General features: G+C 48.7%; 1 protein-coding gene across 5 annotated transcripts; it reads left to right on the forward strand.

Annotated features, from left to right (window-relative positions):
- Nucleotides 1-1,992: 1,992 nt before the first annotated feature.
- LRRC51 (leucine rich repeat containing 51) lies at nt 1,993-18,925 on the forward strand. Of its 5 annotated transcripts, none has more exons than XM_075851290.1 (5): nt 1,993-2,054; nt 11,111-11,197; nt 12,062-12,267; nt 12,814-12,962; nt 17,476-18,925. In XM_075851290.1, the coding sequence occupies exons 2-5, from the start codon at nt 11,119-11,121 to the stop codon at nt 17,612-17,614; spliced, it is 573 nt and encodes a 190-aa protein (XP_075707405.1). In that variant the 5' UTR covers nt 1,993-2,054; nt 11,111-11,118; the 3' UTR covers nt 17,615-18,925. The 5 variants fall into 5 exon arrangements, with proteins under 5 accessions (XP_075707405.1, XP_075707403.1, XP_075707406.1 ...); XM_075851288.1 differs by having other exon boundaries at nt 2,018-2,096; XM_075851291.1 differs by lacking the exons at nt 1,993-2,054; nt 17,476-18,925 and adding exons at nt 2,070-2,146; nt 13,049-13,219.
- Nucleotides 18,926-19,429: the final 504 nt, after the last annotated feature.

A 19,429-nucleotide genomic window follows, 5' to 3' on the forward strand; every position in this document is an offset into this window, starting at 1 on the left:
ATGTCCCTCGCAACCAGGCCTGTGCATTGAGCCATGTTTTAAAAAATACCACACTGTTCTGAATTATTAGATTTTAGTTAATTTGTTGAAAATATATTTGCCCTACATTACGTTTTTATTTTTCCCCTGATTTTACTCCAAGGGTGAGGGAGGGAATGGGTGGGGGGGGGGGGTGGATGTCATGTTTGATGTTCTCTAAAGTTCATCTGCTGGAGAGCTCCATGCGCATTAACCTGAAATTTCTTATTTTAGAAAACCCCAAAAAATAAATTCCCATTATACCCCTAGATGAATATTTTGGGATTTCTGCTTCAAGAGCAGATATTTTGGAAGTGTTATAGAAACTCTGTTGAGTTTTGTAAAACCAGCTTTGAAAAAAAGCGATTTGTGAAATAATCTTCTTCTATCGTCCGCCCTCCTACATCTCTATGTGATAATAAGGCCACATATTTGGTATCCCCGTGCACGGGAGAAGTGGCAGAATGTGAACGGAGATTAATTTTGACCGTGGTCTATACCGTGTGTGAAAAATGCTGGTATAAACTGACGCATTTGCTAAAAAATTGCTAATTTTATTTTGATCCATCTTATTCAAGAAACTTTCAGAAGAAAACTGGACTGTCTAAAAATATGATAAACCCCTTGAAGGAAACCTTGTGGGGTCTACTTGTGTGAATGAAGTCATTTATGGGGTGATTCTAATGTTTCAGCAGCATTAGGCCCCCCAGAAAACAGTATGCGGCTCTAAAATCAAATGCAAAATTCCTGGACCGAAAAGGCCAAAAAGCCTCCTTTTATGCCAAGCCCTGGTACATGCCCGCACAGCGAATAAGGCTCACATATTTGGTATCCCCGTGCACGGGAGAAGTGGAAGAATGTGAAAGGAGATGAATTTTGGCCGTGGTTCATACCGTGTGTGAAAAATACTAGCCTAAACTGACGCATTTGCTAAATTCTTGCATTTTTTTCCAATTTTGCCCACTTTAGAGAAAAAAATAAAAATGATATATACTGACAAATGCCACTAAAACAAAGCCCTGTCTGTCCTTTAAAAAGAGTGTAAAATTCAAAGATGAACTTTATTCACCTGCTGAGTTATAGTCATGTAAAGAAGCGCAGAGCAAAATTGTGAAATGTGCTCTGGTCATTTATCTGTAAAACAGCCTAGTCCTTAACCGGTTAATAACTGATTTGTTGCGAACTTCCTGATTGACTTCAATGGGGGGAAAAAATCCACCATTAAATCTGCCAATAACGTAATGTCGCTGATTTGCTGCGGGTTTTAAATGCTTCTCATTTTGCTCCTTACGTGATCTGCAGCAGAAAACGCGCCAGATTCATTGCAGATTTGCTGCAGAAAGTCCACAAAGCCGACCCGGGCGGACGTACTGCGGCTCCGCTCACCTGTCGGACTTGATACAGAGTCGGGCTGAGATCAGAGATGCGGTAACGCACCAGGACGGCCTGTAAGCAGAGCCAGAGGCTGGGATCACACGTTGCGGTAAATAAAACTGCATTTTGACCGCGACGTTAGAACCCCGCTTGCTTTCTTTGCCTTCCTCTGGCTTCCCTACGAGCTGCCCTTTTGATTAAACTTGATGGACATTTACCCTTTATCAAATGTGTTAGTTTTTCACATACTCTGTGTAAATAGGAGCAATTCCATTCCCTGACAGCAAGCAGGGGTTTTGAAAATAGTGAAAGATTTAAATACAAACGGGTACATTCACAAACACTGGAATCATTTGTAAATAAGTCGCCCAGTGCGCAATGTGGAGGCCGCGCTGATAAATCTGCCCCAAAGTTTACTCAAAAGTGTCAGAACGCCGTCATGTGCAGCGACAGGCCCCGGACACTGAGGTAAGGCTGGCACTTGTAGTTCCACATCAGTAGAATCCTCTGCGCTGCTTCCACACACGAGCCGATAATCACCCTGACGACCGCTCCCAGACCCAGCACGCAGAGCGGCGCCTTCACTTCCGGTCAGGTGGTACGTTACTTCCGGGTTGGTGTTTACCGTTACCATGGTGACCAGTCGCTAGGCTACGGCCGGTGTAAGTTCGGGGAGCGGGGACGTGGAGGTGCGGCGCTGTGCAGTGAGTACGGCGGCGGATGAGGAAGGATTGCGCGGGGCTCGGTGTATTGTGTGCGGTGATATACATCTGTAGCTTATAAGTATACACTACATATTATGCATCGCCACAAGTAAGTGACCCACCAGCTGCATATAACGAGTGTTCCTGCTGTGCAGCCCCCACCTCTGCAGACTGTCTGTCCCTCCGGAGCGGTCAGGCGGCCTGCACTATAGGACGGAGCAATAACATGGCGCAGAGAGATGAGTGACATCTATGTGGAGCCGGTGATTGCACATATGACGCTCCTCTGTAGTCTGTTATTTGTCAGCAGGTCATAAGTGAAGGCACCACGGACGTCCAGCCGCATCCCTTACCCCAGTGTGCACAGAGCCTGACGAGGGAGTAGCCGTGTATATATATACTGATATGCCCAGAGTGACGGGGATATATCTCACCCCCTTATATGACAGACGTATATCCTGTAGAGTGTCTATATATATATATACACTACCGTTCAAAAGTTTGGGGTCACCAGACAATTTAGTGTTTTCCATGAAATCTCACACTTATATTTATCAAATGAGTTGCAAAATGACTAGAAAATATAGTCCAGACATTGACAAGGTTAGAAATAATGATTTTCTCCTTCAGACTTTGCTTTCGTCGCTCCATTTGCAGCAATTCCAGCATTGCAGACCTTTGGCATTCGAGCTGTTAATTTGCTGAGGTCATCGGGAGAAATTTCCCCCCCCCCCCATGCTTCCAGAAGCCCCTCCCACAAGTTGGATTGGCTTGATGGGCACTTCTTGCGTACCATACGGTCAAGCTCCTCCCACAACAGCTCTATGGGGTTGAGATCTAGTGACTGCGCTGGCCACTCCATTACAGATAGAATACCGGCTGCCGGCTTCTTCCCTAAATAGTTCTTGCATCATTTGGAGGTGCTTTGGGTCATTGTCCTGTTGTAGGATGAAATTGGCTCCAATCAAGCGCTGTCCACAGGGTATGGCATGGCGTTGCGGAGTGATGGCCTTCCTTATTCACAATCCCTTTTACCTTGTACAAATCTCCCACTTTACCCCAGACCATCACATGACCTCCACCATGCTTGACAGATGGCGTCCGGCGCTCTTCCAGCATCTTTTCAGTTGTTCTGCGTCTCACAAATGTTCTGTGTGATCCAAACACCTCAAACTTCCATTCGTCCGTCCATAACACTTCTTTCCAATCTGCCTCTGTCCAATGTCTGTGTGCTTTTGCCCATATTTGTAACGGCGGGGGTAGGGAAACGAACAAGTGAGCCCTAATCTACCCACCACTCAGTCCCTGCCTACTTGCAACGACCCGCCCTAGGCGACGGGGTACAAATGGGCGGCGGTCCCTACGCTCAGTAAGTGCACGAGACAAACATACAAGGGAATACAAAGCAAAGGGAAAGGAGCAGTTGCCCACGGCAACACCGTGAGCAACAAGAGTGGTGAACAAGCCGAGTCAAACCAGGAGTGTGTGAGGTACCAAACGCAGAGCAGGAGAGTAGTCAGTAAGCCAGGGTCAGAATGGAGCAGGATCAAATAGTCAGAAGCTGTAGCTGGGCCAGGAAACCACACGGGAAGAATCACAAGCAAAGGAGGAACAGGAAAGGCAGGTATAAATAGACAGAGGGCGGGAGCTAGCTCCGTCTGGCCAGGCTGCGATAGGCTCTCCCACTCCTAAGCCTGCCACCCTGAGTGGTGGAAGATGGAGTCAGTCTCAGAGACGTAGATTCAGGTGCAGACTGATTACCTATGGGAGTTAACCCCGAAGCTGTGCCTGGCAGATCCTTTACAGTACCCCCCCCCCTTTTATGAGGGGCCACCGGACCCTTTCTAAGTGGACCTGGTTTATTGGGGAAACGAAGGTGGAACTTCCTGACCAATACCCCAGCGTGAACATCCCGGGCGGGTACCCAAGTCCTCTCCTCAGGCCCGTATCCTCTCCAATGGACCAAGTACTGGAGGGAGCCTTGGACCATCTTGCTGTCCACAACCTTGGCCACCTCGAATTCCACCACCTCAGGGCTGAGAACGGGAACAGGAGGTTTCCTCAAGGGAGCCAAGGACGGGGAGCAGCGTTTAAGGAGGGAGGCATGAAACACCTCGTGTATACGAAAAGATGGGGGTAACTCCAGCCGGAAGGAGACAGGATTGAGGACTTCAATGACCTTGTACGGCCCTATAAACCGGGGAGCAAACTTCTTGGACGGGACCTTAAGACGCAAGTTCCTAGACGATAACCACACCAGATCCCCGACCATAAACAAGGGGTTAGCAGAATGTCTTCTATCAGCCTGAGTTTTTTGTACGCTCTGGGACGCCTCTAGGTTCTTCTGAACCTGGGCCCAGACTGTGCACAGTTCCCGATGAACGACCTCTACCTCGGGATTGTTGGAACTACCAGGTGAAACGGAGGAGAACCGTGGATTAAACCCAAAATTACAGAAAAAGGGGGAGACCCCTGACGAGTTACTGACCCGGTTATTAAGGGAAAATTCAGCGAGGGGAATGAATGAGACCCAATCATATTGACAGTCAGAGATAAAACACCTTAAATATTGTTCTAGAGACTGATTAGTCCTCTCAGTTTGGCCATTGGTTTCAAGATGGAAGGCAGAGGAGAAGGACAGATCAATCTCCAACTTCATACAGAAGGCTCTCCAAAATAAGGAAACAAATTGTACCCCTCTGTCCGAAACAATATTGACAGGGACCCCATGGAGACGCAGGATGTGTTTGACAAACAAGGTAGCCAACGTCTTAGCATTGGGTAGTTTCTTGAGGGGCACAAAGTGGCACATCTTACTGAAGCGGTCTACTACCACCCACACCACCGACTTGCCTTGGGATGGAGGCAAATCATTAACAAAATACATGGAGATATGTGTCCAAGGTCTCTGGGGAATGGACAACGAACGTAGTAAGCCCGCTGGTCGGGACCTGGGAGTCTTGGACCTAGCACAAACCTCACAAGCGGCGACGTAGGCCTTAACGTCTTTAGGCAACCCAGGCCACCAATAGTTTCTGGCAATGAGGTGTTTGGTACCCAGGATGCCTGGATGGCCAGATAGTGCGGAGTCATGATTTTCCCTAAGTACCCTTAGCCGAAATTGCAGGGGAACAAACAGCTTGTTCTCAGGAAGGTTCCCGGGAGCTGAACCTTGATCAGCCGCAATTTCAGAGACTAAATCAGAATCAATAGAAGAAAGGATTATACCGGGAGGCAAAATACAAGCAGGATCTTCCTCCAAAGGAGGGCTGGCCATGAAGCTACAGTGCATCCATCGGCCTTAATATTTTTAGACCCAGCTCTATAAGTAACCAAAAAGTTGAATCTGGTAAAAAATAGCGCCCATCGAGCTTGTCTCGGGTTTAGCCTCCGAGCAGATTCTAGGAAAACCAGATTCTTGTGGTCGGTAAGTACCGTTACCTGGTGCCTAGCCCCCTCCAGGAAGTGGCGCCACTCTTCAAATGCCCATTTAATGGCTAAGAGTTCGCGGTTGCCAATATCATAGTTACTCTCAGTGGGCGAAAACTTCCTGGAGAAGTAGGGACGGAGATGGGTGAGGGACCTGGTACCCTGGGACAAGACAGCCCCCACTCCCACCTCGGACGCGTCAACCTCCACGATAAATGGCTCCATTTGGTTGGGCTGAACCAACACCTGGGCCGAGATAAAGCACTTCTTAAGGACCTCAAAAGCCTGGACAGCCTCAGGAGGCCAGTGGAGGAGATCAGCACCTTTGCGAGTGAGGTCCGTAAGAGGCTTAGCGATGACCGAGAAGTTAGCAATAAATCTCCTGTAATAATTAGCGAACCCCAAGAAGCACTGTAACGCCTTCAGGGAGGCAGGTTGGACCCATTCCGCCACAGCCTGGACCTTGGCAGGGTCCATGCGGAATTCATGAGGAGTGAGGATTTGACCCAAAAATGGTATCTCCTGTACCCCAAACACACATTTTTCGGTTTTTGCAAACCGTTTGTTTTCCCGAAGGACCTGGAGCACCTTCCTGACATGCTCAATGTGGGAGGACCAGTCCTTGGAAAACACCAGTATGTCATCAAGGTACACTACAAGAAAATTACCCAGGTAATCTCTCAAAATCTCATTTATGAAATTCTGGAAGACCGCCGGAGCATTACACAACCCAAAGGGCATGACGAGGTATTCGAAATGACCTTCGGGCGTGTTAAACGCAGTCTTCCACTCATCCCCCTCTTTGATGCGGATAAGGTTATACGCCCCCCGTAGATCAAACTTAGAGAACCATTGGGCCCCCTGAGCCTGATTAAAGAGATCAGGAATCAAAGGAAGGGGATACTGGTTCCTTACAGTGACCTTATTCAAGTTTCGGTAGTCAATGCATGGCCTAAGACCACCATCCTTCTTCCCTACGAAGAAGAAGCCAGCACCTACTGGAGAAGTAGAGGGGCGAATGTAACCCTTGGCCAGGCATTCCTGGATATACTCTCTCATGGCTTCACGTTCGGGACAAGAGAGATTAAATATCCTACCCTTAGGGAGCTTAGCTCCTGGTACCAAATTGATTGCGCAATCGTATTCTCTATGAGGAGGTAACACTTCGGAGGCCTCCTTAGAGAAAACATCAGCGAAGTCCTGAACAAACTCAGGTAGCGTGTTCATCTCCTCAGGGGGAGAAATAGAATTAACAGAAAAACATGACGTCAAGCATTCATTACCCCATTTGGTAAGATCCCCAGTATTCCAGTGAAACGTGGGATTATGCAACTGCAACCAGGGAAGGCCTGAAACCAAATCGTACAATAATCCCTGCATCAACAGTACAGAGCATTGCTCCAAATGCATGGAGCCAACAAGGAGTTCAAAATCAGGGGTATGCTGTGTAAAATAACCATTAGCAAGGGGAGTGGATTCGATACCCACTACCGAGACAGGTTTAGGCAAATCAATAAAAGGCATAGCTAGAGACATAGCAAATTCCACAGACATGATATTAGCAGACGACCCTGAATCCACGAAGGCACTGCCGGTAGCAGACCTACCACCAAAAGAGACCTGAAAGGGAAGCAAGATTTTATTAGGTTTCATATTTACGGGAAATACCTGTGCGCCCAAGTGACCTCCCCGATGATCACTTAGGCGCGGACGTTCTCCGGCTGCATTCTTACGCTTAGGACAGGTGTTCAGTTGATGCTTGTCATCCCCACAATAGAAGCAGAGACCATTCTTCCTGCGGAACTCTCTACGTTGTTGGGGGGACACGGAGGCCCCGAGTTGCATAGGTACCTCTGAGTCTTCCGGGGAGGAACGAAGCAACGGAACCTCGGGAGGCATCATGGGGGAGTCGGAGGAGAAAACACATAAACGTTCACGTTGTCGTTCCCTGAGACGTCGGTCAAGTCGTACCGCTAAAGCCATAACCTGGTCTAGAGAGTCAGAAGAGGGATAGCTAACTAGCAGGTCTTTCAGGGCATTTGACAGACCCAACCTAAACTGGCACCTTAAGGCAGGGTCATTCCACCGAGAAGCTACGCACCACTTCCTAAAGTCAGAACAATACTCCTCAACAGGTCTCTTACCCTGACGTAAGGTCACCAGCTGACTCTCGGCAAAGGCAGTCCTGTCAGTCTCGTCATAAATGAGTCCGAGAGCAGAAAATAAACGATCAACGGAGGAAAGTTCAGGGGCGTCAGGAGCCAAGGAGAAGGCCCACTCTTGGGGCCCTTCCTGGAGCCGGGACATAATTATACCCACCCGCTGGTTCTCAGAACCTGAGGAATGAGGCTTTAAGCGAAAGTAAAGCCTACAACCCTCCCGAAAGGAGAGAAAAGCCCTCCGGTCCCCTGAGCACCGGTCGGGCAACTTGAGGTGGGGTTCAGGAGGTGAGGTGAACTACCAAGGTAGCATCAGGCTGGTTGACCCTCTGAGCCAGGGCCTGGACCTGTAGGGAGAGACCCTGCATTTGCTGAGCCAGGGTCTCAAGGGGTTCCATAGTGGTGTCAGTGACCAGGGTAGACTAGGTTTGGGCTTGTGATTATGTAACGACGGGGGTAGGGAAACGAACAAGTGAGCCCTAATCTACCCGCCACTCTGTCCCTGCCTACTTGCAACGACCCGCCCTAGGTGACGGGGTACAACTGGGCGGCGGTCCCTACGCTCAGTAAGTGCACGAGACAAACATACAAGGGAATACAAAGCAAAGGGAAAGGGGCAGTTGCCCACGGCAACACCGTGAGCAACCAGAGAGGTGAACGAGCCAAGTCAAACCAGGAGAGCACGAGGTACCAAACGCAGAGCAGGAGAGTAGTCAGTAAGCCAGGGTCAGTATGGAGCAGGATCAAATAGTTAGGAGCTGTAGCTGGGCCAGGAAATCACACGAGAAGAATCACAAGCAAAGGAGGAACAGGAAAGGCAGGTATAAATAGACAGAGGGCGGGAGCTAGCTGAGTCTGGCCAGGCTGTGATAGGCTCTCCCACTCCTAAGCCTGCCATCCTGAGTGGTGGAAGATGGAGTCAGTCTCAGAGACGTAGATTCAGGTGCAGACTGATTACCTATGGGAGTATCCACAGAAGTTGTGCCTGGCAGATCCTTTACAATATTAATCTTTTCCTTTTATTAGCCAGTCTCAGATATGGCTTTTTCTTTGCCACTCTGCCCTGAAGGCCAGCATCCCGGAGTCGCCTCTTCACTGTAGACGTTGACACTGGCGTTTTGCGGGTACTATTTAATGAAGTTGCCAGTTGAGGATCTGTGAGGCGTCTATTTCTCAAACTACAGACTCTAATGTACTTGTCTTGTTGCTCAGTTGTGCAGCGGGGCCTCCCACTTCTCTTTCTACTCTGGTTAGAGCATGTGTGTACTGTCCTCTGAAGGGAGTAGTACACACCGTTGTAGGAAATCTTCAGTTTCTTGGCAATTTCTCGCATGGAATAGCCTTCATTTCTAAGAACAAGAATAGACTGTCGAGTTTCACATGAAAGCTCTCTTTTTCTAGCCATTGTGAGAGTTTAATCGAACCCACAAATGTAATGCTCCAGATTCTCAACTAGCTCAAAGGAAGGTCAGTTTTATAGCTTCTCTAAACAGCAAAACTGTTTACAGCGGTGCTAACATAATTGCACAAGGGTTTTCAAGTGTTTTCTAATCATCCATTCGCTTTCTAACACAGTTAGCAAACACAATGTACCATTAGAACACTGGAGTGATGGTTGCTGGAAATGGCCTCTATACACCTATCTAGATATCGCATTAAAAACCAGACGTTTGCAGCTAGAATAGTCATTTAGCACATTAACAATGTATAGAGTGTATTTCTGATTAATTTAATGTTATCTTCATTGAAAAAAACTGTGCTTTTCTTGCAAAAATAGGGAAATTTCTAAGTGACCCTAAACTTTTGAACGGTAGTGTATGTACTGTACCCCCTGTATGACAGATGTATATCATCTATGTACTGTACCCCCCTGTATGACAGATGTATATCATCTATGTACTGTATCCCCCCTGTGTGACAAGCATATATCATCTATGTACTGTACCTCCCCTGTATGACAGACGTATATCATCTATGTACTGTACCCCCATGTATGACAGACGTATATCATCTATGTACTGTCCCCCCCTGTATGACAGGCGTATATCATCTATGTACTGTACCCCCCTGTATGACAGACGTATTTCATCTATGTACTGTACCCCCCTGTATGACAGACGTATATCATCTATGTACTGTACCCCCCTGTATGACAGACGTATATCATCTATGTACTGTACTCCCTGTATGACAGGCGTATATCTATGTACTGTACCCCCCTGTATGACAGGAGTATATCATCTATGTACTGTACTCCCTGTATGACAGGCGTATATCATCTACATACTGTACCCCCTGTATGACAGGCGTATATCATCTATATACTGTACCCCCCCTGTATGACAGACGTATATCATCTATGTACTGTACCCCCTGTATGACAGGCGTATATCATCTATGTACTGTACCCCCTGTATGACAGGCGTATATCATCTATGTACTGTACCCCCCCTGTATGACAGACGTATATCCTCTATGTACTGTACCCCCTATATGACAGGCGTATATAATCTATGTAATGTACCCCCTGTATGACAGGCGTATATCTATGTACTGTCCCCCCCCTGTATGACAGGCGTATATCATCTATGTACTGTACCCCCCCTGTATGACAGATGTATATCATCTATGTACTGTACCCCCCCCCTGTATGACAGGCATATATCATCTATGTACTGCACCTCCCCTGTATGACAGGCATATCCCTGTATGACAGGCGTATATCATCTATGTACTGTACCCCCCCTGTATGACAGACGTATATCATCTATGTACCGTACCCCGCTGTATGGCAGACGTATATCATCTATGTACCGTACCCCCTGTATGACAGACGTATATCATCTATGTACCGTACCCCTGTATGACAGACGTATATCATCTATGTACCGTACACCCTGTATGACAGACGTATATCATCTATGTACCGTACCCCCTGTATGACAGACGTATATCATCTATGTACTGTACCCCCCTGTATGACAGACGTATATCATCTATGTACTGTACCCCCCTGTATGACAGACGTATATCATCTATGTACTGTACCTCCTTGCATGGCAGATGTAAATTGGATGTGGAATTGCAGGCGGAAAATCTGCATCATATTACTGTAACAGCAAAATGGATCAGCGGAAATTGACCTGTGGCGCAGATGTTAAAATCCGCAACATGTCATTTTATTTTTCAGATTTTCATAGTGTATGTTAATCCTTTTATTGAGAGGGTTTGCAGCGAAACTCACAGGTGGATTTTTCTGCTATGTGTGATCATGGCCTACAGAAGGTTTCCAGGTCTATTTAGTTGTCAGGACCATTCAGGGTTTGTTTTTTCAAGGAGAGGCGACACCCAGGACAGGGCCTGAAAAGTGGCATGTGTGTGGTGCGGGCATTATATTCAGCGTCCTCTACTGCATCTCATCTCCAGGTTCTGCAATGAGTAAACGCATTGATAATGATTGTGGATCGGGGCCCCCCGTAGACCTGGCGTTCAAGTGCATCAACTCCATGGAAGGTAATGGCCGATTATCACTTCTCTCCTGATCCTAAACGCGTCTGTAACTCAATACTGCAATCATTATTTCGTACTAGGGAAATTCAGAACACCCAACTACTCCTCCAATTTGCAGCTGCCTTGTATTTCAGAATAGGGTTATGGGACCTAGGTTGTCATTGGCCTCCATGAAGCCTGCACACTATGGGATGGGCTGTAGTATGGCATGTAGGCTAGAAAGGTAAATCAGCCACCAGATCAAGGTGTCGTAGTAGGGGGTGCTAACACAACTGACCCCCAACGCTTCCTCAACTCTTCCCATAACTCCCATAGACTTCTATAGAGAGTGATGTGGAAACGCGAGGCCACCTCTCTATTGACTTCTATGGGCAGAGCGGCCAGCCCTAGCAAAATGGGAACCCTGTTCTCCCGATAGGTGCGGATCGCAGAGGTAGGACCTGAACTATCAAGAATTTACGGCAGATCCGCGAGATACGGTCTGTGATGGGAATATCCTTTAATGGTAAAAACCTCTTCTTTCCATCAGTGCTGTGGTAGTTGCTTTGTGCTAGTTTTTCGACACATGTTTATCACTAGGGATCGCTCCTGGTAATGAGGTCACCAATCCTGCAGAATAGAGGACGTCACTGGGATCAGGAGCTATCCGCCTCCTCCGAAGAGACACCTAATAAATAGGGGCCGTTCTTTCTTATTCGGTCTATTTCTTGCACAGCTGCGTCACAACCAGTATGATTGCTATTTCCTATGGACGAAACATCACCGCCGCCTAGTCTTCGCACCAAAACATGGGATGGCGAAGAACTTATAACTCCCCCAAAACTCATCATGTGTCCCTGATCTTCCGGTTTTTTTCATACCCCACAGATGTGCTGCAGGAGGATCCCCGCGAGGGTCTAAAACCCATAAAGCGCTGTGAAAACGGGAAGCTGATAAGTCAGGCGCTACGGCTGAACAATAACACCCTGACGGATCTCCACGACTTCAGCGATATAGCGGAAAAGATGCTGAGCGACCCGTCCCGTCTCTGCTGGATAGACCTGTCCTTCAATTACCTGCCCAACATAGACCCTGTAAGTGACACCCTACGGGGCCATTCACCAAGAAGGTGTCAGGGATATAGAATGCAAGCAGCACAGAGTATTTCAGCAGAGGAGTGTACTGATCTTGTGAAAGGTAAAAAATAGAGTTAAATAGCAGAAGGAACAGGGTCCACAGCAACACAGAGTATGTCAGGAGGAGTGATCTTGTAGGAGGTGACAAACAGATTAGATAGTGGAAGGAGCAGGATCTCCAGCAGCACAGAGTATTTCATGAGGAGTGTGCTGATCTTGTAGGAGGTGACAAACAGATTAGATAGTGGAAGGAGCAGGATCTCCAGCAGCGCAGAGTATTTCATGAGGAGTGTGCTAATCTTGTAGGAGGTGACAAACAGATTAGATAGTGGAAGGAGCAGGATCTCCAGCAGCACAGAGTATTTCATGAGGAGTGTGCTGATCTTGTAGGAGGTGACAAACAGATTAGATAGTGGAAGGAGCAGGATCTCCAGCAGCACAGAGTATTTCAGGAGCGATATGTTGATCATGATTCCTGATGATTTTTGGGTTGTTGTCTGGCAGGTCCTCACTACATACCGTCACCTGTCGGTGCTCAACCTGCACGGAAACAGCATCAGTAACCTGTCCGAAGTGGAGAAACTGGCTGCTCTGCCGAACCTGAAGAGTCTCACGCTGCACGGAAACCCCATAGAAGCCGAGAAGGGCTACAGGTGAGGGCCGTTCACTGCTAGAGGGGGTTTTATGAAAATCCACAAAATCCCCCCACCCTAATGAAAAATATGGCTGTGTTGTGTAGATCGTGGTCACATGGGCGACTTATCGTTGCGGCAGGATATAAACCGCTGAGTGGATGGGACCGCAGCACAATCTCATGAAGTATAAAAGAAAGTTTACTTTACATTTTGGGGGATTTCTTTGTGATCAGTTCATGTCCACAGAAAATGTGAGAAGATTTGATGAGGCCGGAGCAGACGATTTATGAATGGCAGCACATCCGGTATGTGGCATCAAGGTATGTCCGGGCAGGGCCGCCATCAGGGGGGTATTAGGGGTACTACTGTAGGGGGCCCGGCCAAACTTAATTGAAAGGGGGGCCCGGCAACTGCCGCGACTTGCCTTTGTTAGAAAAAAACAGGCCCCTGCAATGGGGCCTGTTCTTTTCACCAAAGCAATGTCATGAGCTGCGGGCCCCCCTCTCATCAAACACCGCTGTGAGCTGCGGGCCCCCCTCTCATCTAACACTGCCGCGAAACACCGCGCGCGACCGCGCGCGCGAACGACCGCAAGCGCGCGCCGGCGCGCTCGTTACCGCAAACGCGCGCTCACGCGCGAACGACCTGGGGAAGGCTGGAAAGCAACCCGCTCGTGCCCGCCGCCGAGAGGGATGCGGTGCGCACGCACCAAAAGTACAGCGACCAATCAACTGGGAAGAACAGCGGCGCACAGTCTAATTACCTGCTGGCCCGCCTCCGACTCCTCGTCCTCCTCCTCCGCCTCCTCGTCCTCCTCCTCGGCCTCCTCGTCCAGCGCCTCCTCGTCCGACTCCGCCTCCGCCTCCTCCTTCTTCTCCTCCTCCAGAGCGTAGCTGCGTAAGGAGAAGGGGAGGAGTCCAGTTCTTGCGCGACGGCAGGAGTTCTTCGATCCCCGCAATTTTCTGGAGCCTGGAGGTGAAGGACGACATCTGGACCGAAGACATCGCCTGACGAGGACTGGAGAGGGAGCAGCTCTTCTGACACAGTGAGTAAAGTGTCTCAAAGTGCTGTTTATGTATGGCCCTGTTCACACAGAGTATTTTTGCAGGCCAAAAAAATCTGCCTCAAAATTCCTTAAAGAATTTTGAGGCAGATTTTGACCTGCCCACACTATCTTGCCGCGTTTTTTGCTGCGTTTTTTGCCCGCGGCGATTGAGGACAGCAGACAAAAAAGGCAGCGAAAAATGCATTTTCTGCCTCCCATTGATTTCGATGGGAGGTCAGAGGCGGAACCGCGGCAAGAAAGGACGTGCTGCTTTTTCTTTTTTCCGCGACTGGTTCCCATTCATTTCAGATTAAATCAATGGGAGGCGGTTTTGGAAGTTTTTTGGTGCTGATTCTGACGCAGCGTCCGAGTCAATATCAAGGCCCAAAAACTCTGTGAACTGGGCCTTATTGTTAGGGCTTATTCAGACGAACGTGTAATACATCCGTGCAACGCGCCTCACACGGACCTATGTTACTCTATGGGGCCGTGCAGACTGTCAGTGATTTTCACGCGCCTCGCACGGACCTATGTTAGTCTACGGGGCCGTGCAGACTGTCAGTGATTTTCACGCGCCTCGCACGGACCTATGTTAGTCTACGGGGCCGTGCAGACTGTCAGTGATTTTCATGCAGCGTGAGTCCGTGTGTCCGCTGCGTAAAACTCACGACATGTCCAATATTTGTGCATTGTTCGCGCATCACGCACCCATTGAAGTCAATGGGTGTGTGAAAATCACGCCCAGCACATGGAAGCACTCCCGCAGCCGTATAAACTATGAATGAAAACAGAAAAGCACCACGTGCTACAAACATACAGAGTGTCATAATGATGGCGGCTGCGCGAAAATCACGCAGCCGCACATCATACGCTGCTGACACACGGAGCTGTTATGGACCTTTTGCATGCGCAAAACGCCACGTTTTTTGCGCACGCAAAAATCACACGCTCGTGTAAATCCGGCCTTAGGGTAGGAACACACTAGGCATGAACACTGCGGATTTTATGCAACACATTTTATTGTGGAAAATCCGCAGCGTATCACAGTCACAGCCGAGGGGGTCAGATATGAACAAATCTCATCCGCACGCTGAAAAAAAATTGACCTGCAGTGTGGCTTTTTAGGCCGCAGCATGTCAATTTATGCTGCAGAATCGCCACTCGTCTGGTGCGGAAATGCTGCGGTTCTGCCGCAAAAATCACAAAAGAGAAAAAAAAAAGGCACTTTTTTAAATTGATAAAAAAGTTTATACTTACCCCGGCCGTAGTCCTGGTGACGCGCAGCTCCTGGAGCTGCTGCCGCTCTCTAAATAGGCAGTTGGTCCAGTAAAATTTGGAATTATTTTTTTTTGTGAACCAGCTTAAAAAAACGGAACGGAAGCGAACGGTGATGTGAACAGGCCCTAACACAAAAGTTTTGTATTTTTTTAAGCTGGTTCACAAAAAAAAATAATTCCAAATTCTACTGAACCAACTGGCTATTTAGAGAGCGGCAGCAGCTCCAGGAGCGACATCATAAGGGACACACTAGGCGGATATGCTGAGTAAAACTACACAGCTTATCCCGGGAGCCGCAGGGAATTCTGCAAGCAAAACCGCACCAAGTAGTGGTGCAGGTTTCGTGAGGCGTGTCCGCTGCGGGAATCCTGCAGGGAAAAAAAGTTTAGACTTGCCCCGGCCGTAGTTTAGGTGACGCATCTCTCTCTTCTGAACGTAGCCCCGCCTCCTGGGATGACGCTGTAGACCATGTGACCGCTGCAGCAGTCACATGGGATGAAACATCATGACAGGAGGCGGGGCTGCGCTAAGACTAGAGGATCGCGTCACCAGGACTACGGCCGGGGCAAGTCTAAACTTTTTTATCAATTTAAAAAAGTGCCTTTTTATTTTTTCTCATGTGTGATTTTTGCGGCAGAACCGCAGCATTTCCGCAACAGAGGAGCGGCGATTCCACAGAATACATTGACACGCTGCGGCTTAAAAAGCCAAAAGCCACACTGCAGGTCCATTATTTTTGCAGCGTGCGGATGAGATTTGTTCATATCTGACCCCCTCGGCTGCGACTGTGATACGCTGCGGATTATCCACAATAAAATGTGTTGCATAAAATCCGCAGCGTTCATGCCTAGTGTGTTCCTACCCTAAGGCCGGATTCACACGAGCGCGTGCTATTTGCGCGCGCAAAAACATGGCGTTTTGCGCATGCAAAAGGTCCATAACAGCTCCGTGTGTCAGCAGCGTATGATGCGCGGTTGCGTGATTTTCGCGCAGCCGCCATCATTATGACACTCTGTTTGTATGTTTGTAGCACGTGGTGCTTTTCTGTTTTCATTCATAGTTCATACGGCTGCGGAAGTGCTGGGCGTGACTTTCACGCACCCATTGACTTCAATGGGTGCGTGATGCGCGAACAATGCACAAATATAGGACACACGCTGCATGAAAATCACGGACAGTCTGCACGGCCCCATAGAGTAACACAGGTCCGTGTGAAAATCACGCGCGTTGCACGGATGTATTACACGTTCGTCTGAATAAGCCCTAACAATAAGGCCCAGTTCACAGAGTTTTTGGCCCTTGATATTGACTCGGACGCTGCGTCAGAATCAGCACCAAACAACTTCCAAAACCGCCTCCCATTGATTTAATCTGAAATCAATGGGAGCCAGTCGCGGAAAAAAGAAAAAGCAGCACGTCCTTTCTTGCCGCGGTTCCGCCTCTGACCTCCCATCGAAATCAATGGGAGGCAGAAAATGCATTTTTCGCTGCGTTTTCTGTCTGCTGTCCTCAATCGCCGCAGGCAAAAAACGCGGCAAGATAGTGTGGGCAGGTCAAAATCTGCCTCAAAATTCGGTGCGCGGTTCCAGGCGGTCGCGGGTGCCCATGCGCAGGAGTTTGCGGGTGCGCGCGATCGGTCGCACGGGCGGCGGTGTTTGACGGCCCCATGACGACCCCCATGCTACCCAGGGCCGCCATCAGGGGGGGTATTATGGGTACTGATGTGAGAGGCCCGGCCAAACCTAATTGAAAGGGGGGCCCGCAGCTCACAACATTCTTTTGGTGAAAAAAACGGGCCCCATTGCAGGGGCCTGTTTTTTTTCTACCAAAGGCAAGTCGCGGCAGTTTGCCGGGCCCCCCTTTCAATTAGGTTTGGCCGGGCCTCTCACATCAGTACCCCTAATACCCCCCCTGATGGCCGCCCTGGGTACCATGATATAGTGCTGGACGGAGTACCGTTAACAGGCGGTGCCACGGTAGGGGGGCCCAAAAAATTTAGCTGTAGGGGGCCCTGAAATTCCTGATGGCGGCCCTGTGTCCGGGCACCCGTATACTGGAAACTTACATCAGATATAGCCCAGGCTGCAGCTTCCCGGCCACCACGAGCAGCGTCCGTCCGTCCATCCATCCATCCATCCATCCATCCATCCATCCATTAATCCATTGCTCTTTTATACTGGTCTGATATACATTTTGTGCCCCCTGTAGATCCTACGTTCTGTCTCTACTACCCAATCTCAAGTCCTTCGACTTCAGCGCCGTCACAAAGCAAGATCGAGTTACAGCGGCGGTGTGGAAACGTATGAACCTGAAACCCAGACGCGTCAAAACGTCCAAGACAGAGTGACGAACGTGGAGCCCACCGCGTAGCGAAGTACATGATGGGGGAGGGGGACAACGCAATAAATGACCTCACAAGCCCTCTGGACAGGACTAGCACCTGCATCACTGCCCTCAGCCGCAATTATATATATATATATCCCAGAGAGAGAGAGGGCGATGTGCTCTCTGTACGCAGATCTCTGCTTGCTGTTAGTGAATGGGAACATTCTTGTTTACATTCACAGGCTATAAACCTGTAGAGGTAGCATTTCTCACAGCTGGAGGTTTGTTGCAATTCTATACAGTTTATCCAATTCTTTGTGAGGTAAACAGCCTGAACACCGGACTGATACATTGTAACAGAATCTCAGGACATGAGAGAGTTTTGTCTAGCCTAGATACAATTGTTACAAACTCTCAGCTGTGAGCAGAACTAGGTCTGAACAGATCTAAGGCCCCATGCACACGACCGTGTTCAGTCCGTGATATACGGTCCGCATGTTGACCGAACACAGTGCAGGGAGCCGGGCTCCTAGCGTCATAGTGAGGCCCCATGCACACGAACGTATGTTTTCGGCTGCAATTCACCCGCAAATTTACTTCAATGGGCCCATGCACACGACCATAGTTTTCACGGTCTGAGCATTGCCCAGGAGCCTGGACCGCAAAAAGATAGGACATGTCTTATTATGGGCGTAAATGAATGCACAAGGCCATGTGCACGGCCCACGATTTTCGGGCAGTCCGCGGGTAACACTCAGCGGCCATCCGAGCCGCAAAGCACGGCCGTGCACACCAATACGGTCATGTGCATGAGGCCTTGTGTACGATGTCAGGAGTCACTGCGGGAAATCTTTCCTGTATTGTAATCATGTTTTCAGCACGGACGGTAGTTCTGCGGCGAGGCAGTGACTCCTGGCAACGTACATAAGTATCCGGGAAATGCGGACCGTATATCATGGACCGAACACTGTCATGTGCATGGGGCCTAAATCTGGTTGTAAAAAATTTTCTCATTCACTGACAACAGGCAGAGATCTTGAAAATGATGAAGAATAAAAAAACTATTAGAAAGTTACAGAAATGTCATTTGCTCAGGTATTAAAGGGGTTTTCCCATAATCATCATTTATCACCGAAATGTCTGATCGGGAGGTCTAACTGCTGGGACTCTACCGAGCCCGAGAATGAGGGTCCTTGAATGTGCGGTGTGAACAGAGCAGCCCCCCCCCCGGCTCCATTCACTGTTTGTCGGAGATGTTGATATGAAGATATATTCCACCCAATGACTGAAAGCAAATGCTGTGATGTGAAATAAAGAACATCTACCCCCCCCCCCCCCCCACGTACTTATTTTGCCTCCTCCTGCAGGGCAGATTCAACCATCAGACGTAGATTATAGGCCGTCCAGCAAACACAGGGTTAATGGAGACGGTTGTAAGATGCAGGAAGAGGTTTTGTGGCTTCTGAAATCCACATTTCATCAGCAGTTCTCATTGTGGAGGGCGAGGGGTGCAGCGCTGACCATGAATCACTACTGGACGGGCGTGCTGCATCTACACAAGTCATTTGTCAGGATTTTCATATTCACTGCAGGAAAAAATGTAATTTACAAATAATAAAGCAATCAGCGCTCGTGTAAAGGCCCATTCACACTGGTCGATGCTAAGCACATGGAGACGAATGATCATTATCTCGATAGTTCATCCCCATTAGTTGCATGTTGTCAGCAGCACGTCTCGTTTACACAGGCCAATGATCAGGAACGAGCGTGTTAACAAATGCTTGTTTGGCTTATAATCAGCCCGTGAGAATGTGCCAACGACCCATGTCCAGTAATC

Source organism: Rhinoderma darwinii, chromosome 2 (assembly GCF_050947455.1).
Source record: "Rhinoderma darwinii isolate aRhiDar2 chromosome 2, aRhiDar2.hap1, whole genome shotgun sequence".
In the NCBI taxonomy this organism is placed as follows: domain Eukaryota; kingdom Metazoa; phylum Chordata; class Amphibia; order Anura; family Rhinodermatidae; genus Rhinoderma; species Rhinoderma darwinii.

Bases quoted from the DNA above. Each gene is read 5' to 3' on its own strand.
- LRRC51 (XM_075851287.1), top strand. From the start codon at position 2,113: ATGAGGAAGGATTGCGCGGGGCTCGGTGTATTGT. The intron at 11,198-12,061 runs GTAATGGCCGAT...CATACCCCACAG, and splicing joins GTGCATCAACTCCATGGAAG to ATGTGCTGCAGGAGGATCCC. The intron at 12,963-17,475 runs GTGAGGGCCGTT...TGCCCCCTGTAG, and splicing joins GAAGCCGAGAAGGGCTACAG to ATCCTACGTTCTGTCTCTAC.